This window comes from Gnatocerus cornutus, chromosome 2, assembly GCF_029298725.1.
Source record: "Gnatocerus cornutus isolate USDA-ARS CGAHR chromosome 2, icGnaCorn1.1, whole genome shotgun sequence".
Taxonomy (NCBI): Eukaryota; Metazoa; Arthropoda; class Insecta; order Coleoptera; family Tenebrionidae; genus Gnatocerus; species Gnatocerus cornutus.
Window position 1 is genome coordinate 11920402 of NC_142234.1, and position 13281 is coordinate 11933682.

Sequence of the window (13281 nt, forward strand, 5' to 3'; positions counted from 1 at the left end):
AAGTGATCCATACGCGCGAAATTTAAAATAACAAAGTAACCCCAGTTACTGACAACCCTGTCAACCCATTTCGCGTAGGAATTTAGTGTTTTTAGTGTATTTTGTAGCATAATTTGCTGCCAACCTATATGTCAACTGTCTAAATATCCCAATCTCTCACCGGATATGCTATAGAATACCGTGTTTTTATAAAATATAACAATACTTTTTAATAATATCTTTATTTTACAGTCCAACACAATACACATTAACACTTTTCAATGCTCTTTTCTTTATCTATTTGTATAACAGAATTTTATAAAAATACATAAATTGGGTGTTTTTATATACAGATTTTATCATAATATCAACAATTTTATTAATGGACCAACATCAATAAATCGTTAGTAAATACATTAGATAAAACTGATCAATTATCTACTTGCTATTTACTAATAATAAATGAACTTTATTACATTAACAATTATAATATAATAAAACTTGTAAACTAAAGTAATTTATAGGTAGGGAATTATAGCGATTGGCAGATAACAGTAATATGTAGACATGTACAAATTGATAATACATCAAAATACAATAATTAAACATTGTTTTGCACAACCCAGTATACAATTTAATTATATTTCTGTATGATTTATTAAGGCGGAAGGCCAATTGGTGCTCATTTTTGCTTGGTGGTCTTAGAGATATTTATTTATTTATCTTTTTATTTATATTATTTTCTTCTGATGCAAGAAGTACCTAATAATCCAATTTTAATGTTATATATTCCCAATATATTTTATAGAGAAATGAATAATTATATTAAATACGAAATGTTATAATTTTTCAGACATATGTACATTCATATACCTAAGTATGTATACCTAAATATTTTTCAAAAATAAATACATAGATATCTGAAAGCAAAAATTTTTATTCGCCATCTATAGGTATGATTAATATATTGGCCCAATCTGATAATTGTATAGTTAAATGTTGATATGTACCCGTTGAGTACAAATGTAATTAGAGTAATTAATAATTGTGCTTGATGAGAACAAAGTGATACCTCATTTCTGTTTATTTATTAGTATTCCCCATCATCTTAAAAAAGTTCAAAAATCTGATTATGGATTCTTAAAATTCTAAATGAAAAATACATTAAAATATCGAAAACTGTGATTAAACGGAACGCGATCTAATTTCCTGTTCCGATGCAATCCTTCCTGAAACCACACAATCGGTATTTGTATACGTCCTTCAACTATTTGAATGGATAACCTTTCTCTTCCTTCCAAAGTAATAGGAATGCGAAATTTATGCTTTGGACCCACTAGTTTAAACACTACGATTTTGAGGCTTGCATCCCTTGGGGATGCCCATTTAATAGGAGATGACGCAGAACACCAAGGAATGATTTCTGTTCTAATATGTATAATGTTTCTGTATAATGGAGAAACCTACTTCAGGGTTGTTAAAATTAGTCCTTTTTTAAATTCAATTAGAGAAAAGTTAGCTTTATATGATATAAATAGGTATCAATTTGTCCTCACCAAAAATATGCTTATTACTAATGTGCATTATGGTATATTTTATATTTATTTATTGATTTATTTATACTCGCGTATAAGTGAATGGCATATTACGTAGAAGTATTCCTTAAAATACAAACCAAACGTAATACTCTTCATATAAAATTTTGCGTTTTTAACTTAAAATCATTAGATATAATTTACAATATATTATAATACCTAAACTTTCATTGCAATAACATTTAGTTAATTTTTTCAAAACCATTTATCATTATCACTAGACCGTATAAATTCTCAACATCAATTTGATATACGCATCTTAGTTCTAAATCTATTCTAATACAAGTTACACCACATTAACAACACAAATCGATTAGATATTGCTACAAGACTTCTAAGAGTTTTGTTAGCGAAATCACTACAAACTAAATTGAGGGCTTCGCTAAATCTTGAAAATGAAAGTCATCTGCTAGTGGATAGGTACTTAAGCCAATTCAAATTTATCACATTTTCTTAGCGGAATGACTTTCTGGGAAACGCAAGAGCCTGTCTTTCAATCGTTAGTTAATATCTAATTATAGATTAGTGACCACAAGAACAATTGTAACAGCAATGGTAACCATAACACGCTAATTAGCCTTAACTAACTGTTAAAAAACTTCATCTTATCTTAATAAATAAATAATGTATCGAAAAATGTATAGAAATAACAAAACGGATAAATAATTAATAACAGTAGAAGCATTAAATAATGCCAATGTAAAATTATGTAGAAAATAATGTTACATCACAAGAATAATAAAGTCTAAAATGTTATACAGATTTAAGATTAGGTCCCTTTTAAATGCAGCCGTCCGACGTCTATCTTTAAATAATAATGAAAAATAGAATAAAAATTGTATAAAAGGTAGAGGAAGAACTGATGAAATCAATATGAAAACATTGATATTGGATAGTTTTTAGTTACCCAATGTATACAAAAATATTTTTTTATTGTTCAGTGTGTTTTAGAAACGATGTCTATCACTAGAAGAAATTTAAAACATTGACTCTTAAAATAAAAATCAGAAACAGGAACAAGCAGTGGACTAAAAATAAAAGGAATACAGACGGGTAACGATTTTTTGCTTAGATTATGCATGTAGATTTTAACATTGAATAGATAGTCGAACATCAAAAGCACTTTGATGAAAATATATACGTATCCAAAATCGGTCCAAAGTTGAATCAGACACAAAACACAAGATACAAACTATTAGTTTTAACGTGTGAAAATAAATAAAAATTTATAGTACTTTTATTGCTGTGTACGGTCATGAAATCAACAAAATTTGCTCGAGTAGGTAGACAACTATTGCATGGAGCAGTTATTTTCAACTCTTCTCCAGCTCAAAGGCGAATTACTGGAGTTTGAATTGTTGTCTCCTACACTACAAGTTTTCGTTCTCATAATCATGAGATCGGTCCTAATACTAGGTCGTCTCACATTAGGCGTAACGACACCGCAGGCATCGCTTAATCTCCTTTTTACTGAAAGCGTATATTTCTTAGAGTGGTGGGAGGGTGCTGATGGAGGCAGAGGACAAGGAGCCCCAAAATTGGCACTAATTTTTTTGTGATGATTTGGTGCCATTTCTTGCGGCAGATTAGCCACCACAAATAATTGGTAAAAAACTTCATCTACTTTAACATTTTTCTTGGCTGATGTTTCTACAAAGGCACAGCCTGAATCTTGAGTGTCACAGTATAATTGAGCTTCCTCAGCAGTCACCGTCCTGAAATAATGAAATGTCACTGAAAAGTAACAAGCATGTCCTCTCATTATTTTTTCAATTCGTACTTCACACTGTGGCGTAACGATTCCTCTTCAGGAAAATTTACACAACTGTGAAGTTACTATAGTGGTTTGCTTTAGAAATTAAAGTTGGCAGCTGCGATGAATCGAACATTCCTAAAGTCGGAACGTTTTGAATTTATTACAAGTATTGATAATTTTACTTTGGGTACAAAACCATTTCCGTTTCTTGAATTACCGGAAAACTCAGTGGGTTTATTTCTCTTCGTTATGTTCGTTGTGCCATAATGAGATGAATAAATGGAGCGATGGTTTCGGAATATTACTTTTAAGAGATCTTATTTTAACATCAGAAAGGGGCGGTTAGGTAATATTACAATGCTAACAAAATCGCTCTAATTTTTCTCATGCGATGAATTTTAAATGCATTTCTTTCATCAAAAATAAGCCAGCAAACTTTTCATTTAATTAACTTTTGCATGCTTAAAGTAATTAAAGATTAGTCACTTTAGTAAATTAATTAAATTTTCTCGTTATCAACGCTTGTAAAAACCCCTGTAGACTTGCATGGCATCAAATATCTGTGCTTGTGGTAGACGGACTGAATTATTAATGCAGAAATTATTGATTTTTATTTTACAAGTAGATATTAATGTTTCATCATTACGGCGTTAATGATTGAACAATTTAATATACCGCGTGGACCTCTTTAAATTTGCTGGAGTAATTTTTGAAGCAATTAAGGGTCATTTAAACGTATATATCTCAATCTGATAATTAAAATGCCATTTCCACGAAAACTGGTGAAATTCTACTACATACATAAAAATAAGCTTTAAAGCCAATTTTAACGTACATTTAATTAAAACAGGAAATAACTCAGTGATTAAACGCTCGTAAAAATAGCATTGAGAGTTCCTGTTACCACAAAAACATGCAAATGAAAAGTAAACGTTTAATTTTGGTATTTTAGTACGTTTACGTTTATTATCACTATCAAAGAATGAAATGTTTGAGCACAGTTTTATCGGACTTTTGCAACATCACATTAATGTTGGAGGTTTTGAATTATGACACATTTCCAGTGTGAATCCGCCACGAGTTCGAAAATTCAATTTAAGAGAACAACGCAAAGTTGTTGTATGTATTATTTTAATGTAAAAATAGTAGACAATTTTTACTTTATTTGCGTTCGTTTACAAATTAATATTTTCGGTTAAAGATTGTCTGAGCCTATGCATAAAAATGGTGGATGCGCCAGGTTTAATTTTTCGAAGAACATTGTAAGTTTTGTTTCGGCAAATTGAAAAAAGTTTTGTAATAATAGTTGTATTACAATTTAATTTGAGTAAATTTAGAATACGTAACTGTTACAGTTAGCAAATTTTACGGCTGTAAGCCTGAAAATAAAAATTTTCGTATTTCCATTTTTTTATCGTAACAGCAAAACATAGAATTGGTGTTTAATAAATGTAGTTACAAAACATAACTCTGCGAGTTAGGTAAGTACCTAAATTACGAACTATAAAGAAAAACCATATTTTAAAAGTATGATAAAAGAACTCTGTTATTAAACTTTTCCTCAGCGCTTACAATGTACTTTTCACGTAATATATTTCGCTAAAGCCCTCCGGCTAATATTGATCACATTTTCACTGTGGCTCCCTAGTTGTTAAGTTAATTTTGTGAAAAACAGAACTAGGACATCGGAAAGGATGTCGAAACTCTACACGCGTGGCATATAAATTTCCATTAAAGTCATGGGTGTTGCGTTACATATATTTATGCTTGAACCTCTTTGCGACGGAATTCACACAGATCATAGTAAACTGTAATGTGAAAAAAAAAACAAATTGTAATAACTCGACTTACTTCATTTCCTTATCGCATTTATTTCCGGCGAGGATCATCGGAACTCGTGGTAAAGTTTTTTTCCTCGTTAAGCCACCGCTATTCGACGACGCTCCAGCATTAATTTTCGTTTCTAATATCTGCTCTCTTAATCTTATTGCTTCTTCAAACGTCTCGCGGCTGTCCATGCTGAATACGATAACAAATAAATCTCCTGAAAATAAGTGGATTCTTTGAGACGATACGGACAATAAAAAGCAGAATTCAGTTATATAGGATAAGGTGCCCTTATAAAAGATTTTATGCCTTAATGGCTTTTGCGATTATTTAGCTTTTCATGTGATCTCACTGCGACATTTTCATAAAAGCACACATAAGGCGCGTTGACAGGGAATCAAAGTTTTGCAGAGCGGTTTTTGTTAAACAAACTATAAGATAGAGAAGCGCGACAAAAGCCTCGTTACCTGTTAGAAAAGATAGTCTTCTCATTGCAGGAAATGGGTGGTTACCAGAGGTATCTAAAATATCTAACTGGTAGATTTCGCCTCTAATTCTATACAGTTTCCTATGAAAATCTTCTATTGTTGGTGTATAACTCTCTTGAAATTTACCACCCAAAAATCTGGACACTAAGCAAGTTTTACCTACTCTAGCTGATCCTGAAAACAAACATGTTCATTTTACTTCGTTATTTCTATTATTCTTGTACCCAGCACTACTAATCTGAAGCAATTCTTTTGAGGAGGAATTACATCGTCACAAGAATTTGAACTTCCAGGGCTTGGTCCAGGTCCTGAGGTTACTACAGGTTGACAGTCTGTTGTCGTATTTTGAACTTTTTCGTTTCGTTTGGCACAAAACCAATTCGTGCACGAGCCTAAATCCATAATTGGGCTTACTTGTGTAACAGTACATCACGATATTTTAAAAGCTAAAAATGAGAAAATTGATAAATATTATTAAAAGGAGCGCTTTATTTCGATTTAAATTTAATTTGTATTAAAAATTGGTCAAAATAAAGTAAACAGGAAATTTAATAATAAAACACTTTATTATTTATGAATTATATTGTACAACAAGTATCAACAAACGATAAAAGAGGTCATTATAAATGAGAGAATAATTAATTTTTGTTAATCGTTTCCGTGCTTAGACCAGGGATTCATTAATAAATTTATTATAGAATTACAGCGTTGCAGTTAACTTTCATTTATTCCCTAAACTTGAATTGAGACCCCGCGAGTAATAAAATAAAATATTATTTCTCATAAAACGTTTTTAGAATCGCGACACTTGTCATAGCCGCGTCGAGCAATACAGTACGTCTATTAAAACTTTACTTTGAGATCAGGTACTAAATTTCTGGACTTTTTGTTATTTTTACAGTTTCATGAATATTAATGGTTTTATAATTGGTAGCTTAAGCTTACGAGGAACAGTTGTAGGACCGGAACTGTTCTTCATAATTGAAGCTGGTTACAGCCAAAAAATAAAGACGAAGAAGAAATATGGAGTTAGAAGCTTAAAGAGTTTACCCAGCTAATAATAAAAGAACGAGCATATTAGACAGAGGAGTAAATATATAAAACTTAAAAAAATCAATACGACAACCAAAAAGGCACAAAGATGTTACAAATTTAGAACAAAGCAAAAACGTAAACACGCTATGTTTTTAATTAGTTTATAATTTCGAATCTTATATTTTAGATTTTTTTTAGTTAACTACCGCTAAAGGAAGAACAACAAATAAATTTACTTAAGTTAGGTACAGTGTTTGTTTCACTGTAAGTAAATAAAAGTAAACGAACAATAATGTATAGAATAAATCTCTGTTTTTGATGTGTTTATTTAATAAATTGGCATCAGAATATGATATATTTATTTATTTTTCCAGTCAGGTGGGTATGTACTTCTACAAATAAATTTTAAATGTCATTGTATAGCTACATTTGGAATATACCTACTATATTAATATTAGAAAAGTTTATAATTTGTAAATTTGTTTTTATGAATTTATATTTTCTATTGATCTTTGTTATCTAATTTTCATCTTTATTTTACTACTCCTATGTAATAGTAAGAAGACCCGAGATTTCCTTCTTTAGGAGCTTCTAAATTTTTCATTAAGATATGCGACATGCTACAGATACAATATTATTTGGTGGTTCATTCCTGCATTGATCATTGAAATAGGAAATATTTAATAGCAGCGCGAATTTCCAACTGTTTAATTCGACTATTTAGCTCTTTATTTTTCTCATTGCTTTAAATGGACATTATTTTTGCACATAAATTATTTGCGGAATTCGCATCTTGATCAGGATATAACTCCAAAAGCGATTAACTCCAATAAAAATACCAATCTACTACAGTTTTATATCGTTTGATATCGTCACAAAACAAACCGAAACCACACAAAACCAATTGCAATTCATGTCAACAACGTCATACGACGTGTTGAATCACATTGCCAAACTGAAAAAAAGGTAAATTCTCGTTTTGCTACAATACTAACTAGCATTGTAATAAAATTCCTTTAATATCAGTTGGTAATGGTGTAGGTAAATATAGTCACTCAAGTGACGGCGATAAAGTTTCATTTGCAAATAAAGAATTATATTGTTATGCAATAAAAGTAATAACATTTTGGAAGGAATGTGCCGCAATTCTCTTCAATAAATGAAATTAACTACATACTTGTTAAATTTAATAGGCTTTTCCGTCAATACATTAGGATAAATAATAGCAATCATATATTTTTATCCATAAATGGGTTGCGCCATTGTAATCGGAGGCAGTGAATACAAAAAAATCGTATAAAATAGTAATATTCTATTTCAGTGTCCATCAATGTTTTAAACGCATTGCATTTTCCATTACTATGTATGATGTATTTTAACTCAAAATGAAGTTGTACATACCCATTTCAACGTTTTATTCTGAATTCGTCTGAACAACCAACTCCAAACTCTAAGTTTGATTAAAATTTCATAGTTGGGTACCTACTTCATGACATATAAATCTAATCTATTTCATGAATGATATTAGCCAGAAATTTATAACTTCTAATGAAACTAAGCCAAATAAATAAAATATAGCATACTAAAAGCTCTACACAACTTTTTATTTAATCCTATTACTCCAGAAGAGAACTTTTGAAATACTAATAAAAGGCTCTGATACGAACTAAAGCCGTAGTAATTAATTACCAAAAATCAATCTGAAGCCGTCAGCGTTTTTACCAATTGAACTTCATTAAATAAATAATAAGAAATCCGAGTCATTAATTTTTATTTAATCGTATCGCTACTTTTCGAAGAAATATTGACAATCCTCGATAAACTTTGAGTTTATATAGATCCGTATTAAGAACACAGACAAACATTTTCCTGGTTGAGTATCATCAAAGAAAAGCAACAAGCAGTCACGAGATGAATCAATAGGGTTTGATATTTACAAATATCTATAATTTTATTGACCTTTATTTTGTTTGTTCAATCTGACACACTTATTTAAAGATAGGTGAATATTGATATTATTCTTAATTCAAACCAGCCTACATGCTTTCAACAATATTTTGATAGATGTAGGAATAAGTTTTCCATGATAACAATAACACGTTTATTATCATCCTTGGAGTTGTAACAATCGACATTGATAATGATTATAAATTGAAAACAAATTTTGTGCTAAAATCTAAAATGTAGATGATACTGGTGAATTAAAAAAGTAATTATTATACTTAAACAAGAAGACGGAAAATTAAATGAACATTGAATTCCAACTAGGGAAATAGGTTCATCAAATATTTAAAAGGTTCCTTAGAATATTTGATATGTATCAGACAGGTGGGTAGATAAATTATTTCGAATTGTAATGCGTAAAAAATTGTGAAAAAAAAAGTATTTTTGGTTAGAACCTATTTTATCTGCCCACATTCGACCCAGTAATTAACAATAACCATTAGACCGAAACTATAAGATCTCAAATTTCATATTTTGTATTTTACTTTCAGCTTGTTCGTCTTTCATTTATTATTATGAGTATTATAATGAGTTTTCTTTGTAAACCAACAATTTATTTGCAAATATTCCACGTCAACTTATCAAATCCGGTGAATAAACTGTCAGTGTTTTTGTAAACAATCTCTATTTTGTTTTAATTGGATTCATTTTCGTCTAATTCAAATTCGAACAATAGCTAAGTAAATTTGAAGCACTAAAAGCTTCCCGTTAAGCGGAAACTTGACAAACTACATTATACAGGAAATATCCTCCGTGATATATTCCCTCAATATTGGATTTGTAAATCGCGAAACCTTCAACGAAATTAGAAGTAATCCATCCAATATGTTTAACAGAGATTAATTTAGCTTGTCCAACGTTAAAATAACAAAATTGATATGATCCGACCAGTCTGGACGTTTAACAGAGATTAATTATCTCTAGGTTGTGAGTGGATAAAACCTGAGATAAAAAAAATTATAGCAGCTTTATTAAAATAACAACATGAATTTCACATTTGTAGCTTTCGTGCAACTATGAAAATTAAAATGTGTTTTCATTTTGTTCCTTTTGTTTTAGTGTTTCCGTTAACAGGCGGATTGGAGCGAGTCGTTCGTATTTTAATTTCAAATCGTACAAAAACTATTGTAAAATTACAAAAGGGAGACTGTTATGCATGGTGATTTATCCTTTGCTGTCCAGTTATGAAGACCATCTGACACGGAAATTTTTAATCTGTCGTGTGACAAAAATTCTCTCGTATTAATTAAGTTTTTGGGTCGGTAAGAGGTTGTTCACGTATCACAATTTTCGTAAAAAATGTTCATCTTTGTAATGCCAAAACAAGTCGATCTTTCATCAGCTCATGGAGATTAAGATGGACGTGACGCTTATACTAACTGAGCAGGAATTACAGAATTTCACAGTTTGTCTCGCAACAGATTAATTTTGAAGTATTCATAATAAATTAAACTGTTTAATCCTTAACGGGCAGAATTTCAAAAACTTTATTTCACAGTTTTTAAAAAAAGAGAGATACAAATCGACAATAAATTGATCTTAAATATAGATCCTTTGTGCTTATCGATAGTCTTAAATTGCTTTTGAATACGTAACTATCAAACATACCACACCTGCTCACCGAACTGAAAAAGTTGCATTCGTAGTCCTGCAGATTGAATCGTTTCTCTCAAACTGAATTTTACACTTCAACGAGCGTTTTATGATTGATGGTCAATGTTGAATGAAAATTCCCAATATTTAAAACGATAGTATAAGATTAAACTGGGAGAACAAAACCCTCAAGCCGATTTAACGAACTTTAAAAATGTGATGCTGGTGTTCACTTATTTTTAGAATAAAAGCGTTAATTTTGTTTTGAGTTTAAATGTTTGCTAACCGAGAACGTGGCAGGTTTTAATGGAGTTTCTAAAAAGGTTTCATGTGTTAGAAATGAAGTATTTTGCCATTATGACAGAAGTACAATTTATTTTCAGATAAAAAGGGAAGTTGGTATATTAATTTTGCAGCATAAATATGTTTAGAGACGAGTTGAAGATGTTCTGAAGACCTCATCGAACTAAATTAATGCCCACAGTGCTCTACAGGAAAATTTTCTTTTATGAGGGTGATAACCGATAACTATGCATTTTCGATTCTAAGACCGAAAATGTTCACTGGAAAAATCGACCAGAACGGGTTATAGCAGATGTAGAAGGCCACAACGGCTACAAAAACGTTCACAACTTGTTGAGCCACAGGGCGAATTTGATGTTATGGTTGCCTTGATAACGAGCCAGAACGTGTTCTGCAAGTGGAAAATCTTTAAAACTCGCTAGAAATAACACTTATTCTATTGTGTTAATTGAATATCAGATTCTGCATTAAAAAATTTCTTCTTTAAACGCCCACAAACTGATTGAAATGAATAGCACTGCTGAAAATAGAAGGTACCTTTCTTAAATCTAAATGCTTTTAATTTAGTTCAAGCTTTGACATTACCTGGTTTTTACGAATTTTTTCAGATCTTTGAGCATTTTCCGCTTTATTTTGAATTGTTTTTTTTTAATTTAATAGGAGAAATATTTATTTCGTATGCTTAATTTGAACTTTTTTGTATGGTTTAACAAAGCAAAAATTTGAATAGTTCTCGATAAGTAACTACAATCTAATTATATAAAGTTTTTGCTTGTTGAATTTTCGCTACGAAAATGTGGAAAACCAGTAAATCTCAACTTTAATAAGTCCCAGACTTGAATTACTCTAGAATTGCATAAATTACCTTCGCCGTGATTCGTGTTCTAAAATCTACCAATTAATAAAGATTTCACTTCTAAACCGGAGAGACAATCTGAAGATGAACAAGAAATGAACCCTCTATGGCTTTCTCTTGCAAAATAAAATTGCCATCGGAGGAAATCTGACAAAAATATTTAATATTTTCTTTATTAAAAGACCTCGTAGGAAGATATTAGATATGTCATAAATCAATGCAATATTTTATTCATCAAAATTAGACATAAGACGGTAACTTGACAGCTTTTGATAAAACGAAACTGACGGAGAAATCGTCAATTGAAAATCCCATTTCTTCTGCGGTAGAAGTTATATTAAATTTTGTGGTTTTCAATCAGATGATATAAGATTTAAATTCGGAATTTTTATACAAACGAAAATCTCTTGGCATTGATTCGGAATATTGATATTATCTTGTTGGAATTGATTCGTGCTACTTAAAGTCTTTAACATCTGGTTCCTAATTTATTGTAGCAATAAGTAATACTTAATAAATCGGTAAATTCCAATAAAAAAATCTATTATTATATCAATACAAGGCGATAAAGGCAAACAAATTTGATCATCGACATATGGAAAAAAAATAGCTGTTAAGACAACACGTTTGAGTTTGAAACTGTAAAACACGTGTTTTCATGATTTTTTTAACAATAATAATAGAAAATCTCAAGATAATTACATATTTTACTGTATGCAACGTATCTTTTAAAGCCTTAATATTCGTTGTCTATTGGCAATGATTAAAAATTCAAAAGTTTTTTGTTAGATAATTCCTTTAAAGCTCAATTAAGCTCAAAATTAAGAACAAAAGAAAGAAATCTCGATTTAAGAATAGGTAACTAAAAACTCTTAAGTAATTGATTGAGGTAATTTGTCTATTACCTATTGCTTCTTTTGCAAATACAAAGCCGAAATAAAGCGATAAAACTTTATTACTTAGAAGTTGGTCTAAATTAAGGTCCGTAATAAATAAATTAGTCTTATTAGACATATTGTTTTGCTTTTGTCTCAGATTATTTAGGGCGTGAAGATATTTTATTTCCGCAAACTTTTAAAGTTCGGTTTTTGTTTTTATCATTGCAAAAACTAATTATTATTAGGAGTATTTATATCAATACCAAATTAAAATAAAAATCCGTCAGGTTTCATCTTTTTAGTTGAAGGAGATAATTTAAGAAGGTTTAGCTTGTAAATTCTGATCTGTTGTTGTCTAAAACCTTAAGCATATAATTTCTAAAGTGTTGTCATCTGCAAATCTTGTCGGCAAACACTCATCCGTTCAGACAGTTAATTTGAAATGAGGGTTACTTCAATTTAATTATGTAGGTATGCAGGAGAACATAATATATTTATTCTTTATTGTTAAAACAACTTTTAATCATAAAGAAAAAGTTTGTTTTTGCAACGCATGTTCACGGGAAGTTTTCTTGTGGAAATCAAAAACTTTTATATAGAATTTGATACCAATTTCTTAGTACTCATGGAGACTATTTAAAATATTTAAAATAGTGTAGTAAAATAGTGAAAATATAAAAAATAATTATACATACCACTCATGCAGACATCTATAAATTAGAGTTTATTATCAATAAATGTTAATTTTGTTTTATTTTAAATATTTAAAGGCCCCCATTTTAATCCTTCTAATTAAAGCTATGAATTTTAACTCATACAAAATTACAAACACTATTCATTAATCAACGTTACAGCCATTGTAACATACCAGCGACGCTTAGCGTCGGTAACTGCTTCGTTGTTTAGAGCGCCTATTCCTGAAGGACCAGACAGACGTCCACCCCCACCACAGTTTGAATTTCCCCCC

General features: G+C 30.2%; 1 protein-coding gene across 1 annotated transcript; it reads right to left on the reverse strand.

The window, feature by feature from the left end:
* Positions 1–324: 324 nt before the first annotated feature.
* Positions 325–13215, reverse strand: LOC148179063 (GTP-binding protein Rhes). The gene is made up of 5 exons (XM_088031530.1): positions 13010–13215; positions 5870–6091; positions 5625–5819; positions 5182–5374; positions 325–3289 (listed from the first exon to the last, which is right to left on the reverse strand). Exons 2-5 carry the CDS (start codon positions 6045–6047, stop codon positions 2866–2868), a joined length of 990 nt encoding a protein of 329 aa, XP_087887656.1. The 5' UTR covers positions 6048–6091; positions 13010–13215; the 3' UTR covers positions 325–2865.
* Positions 13216–13281: the final 66 nt, after the last annotated feature.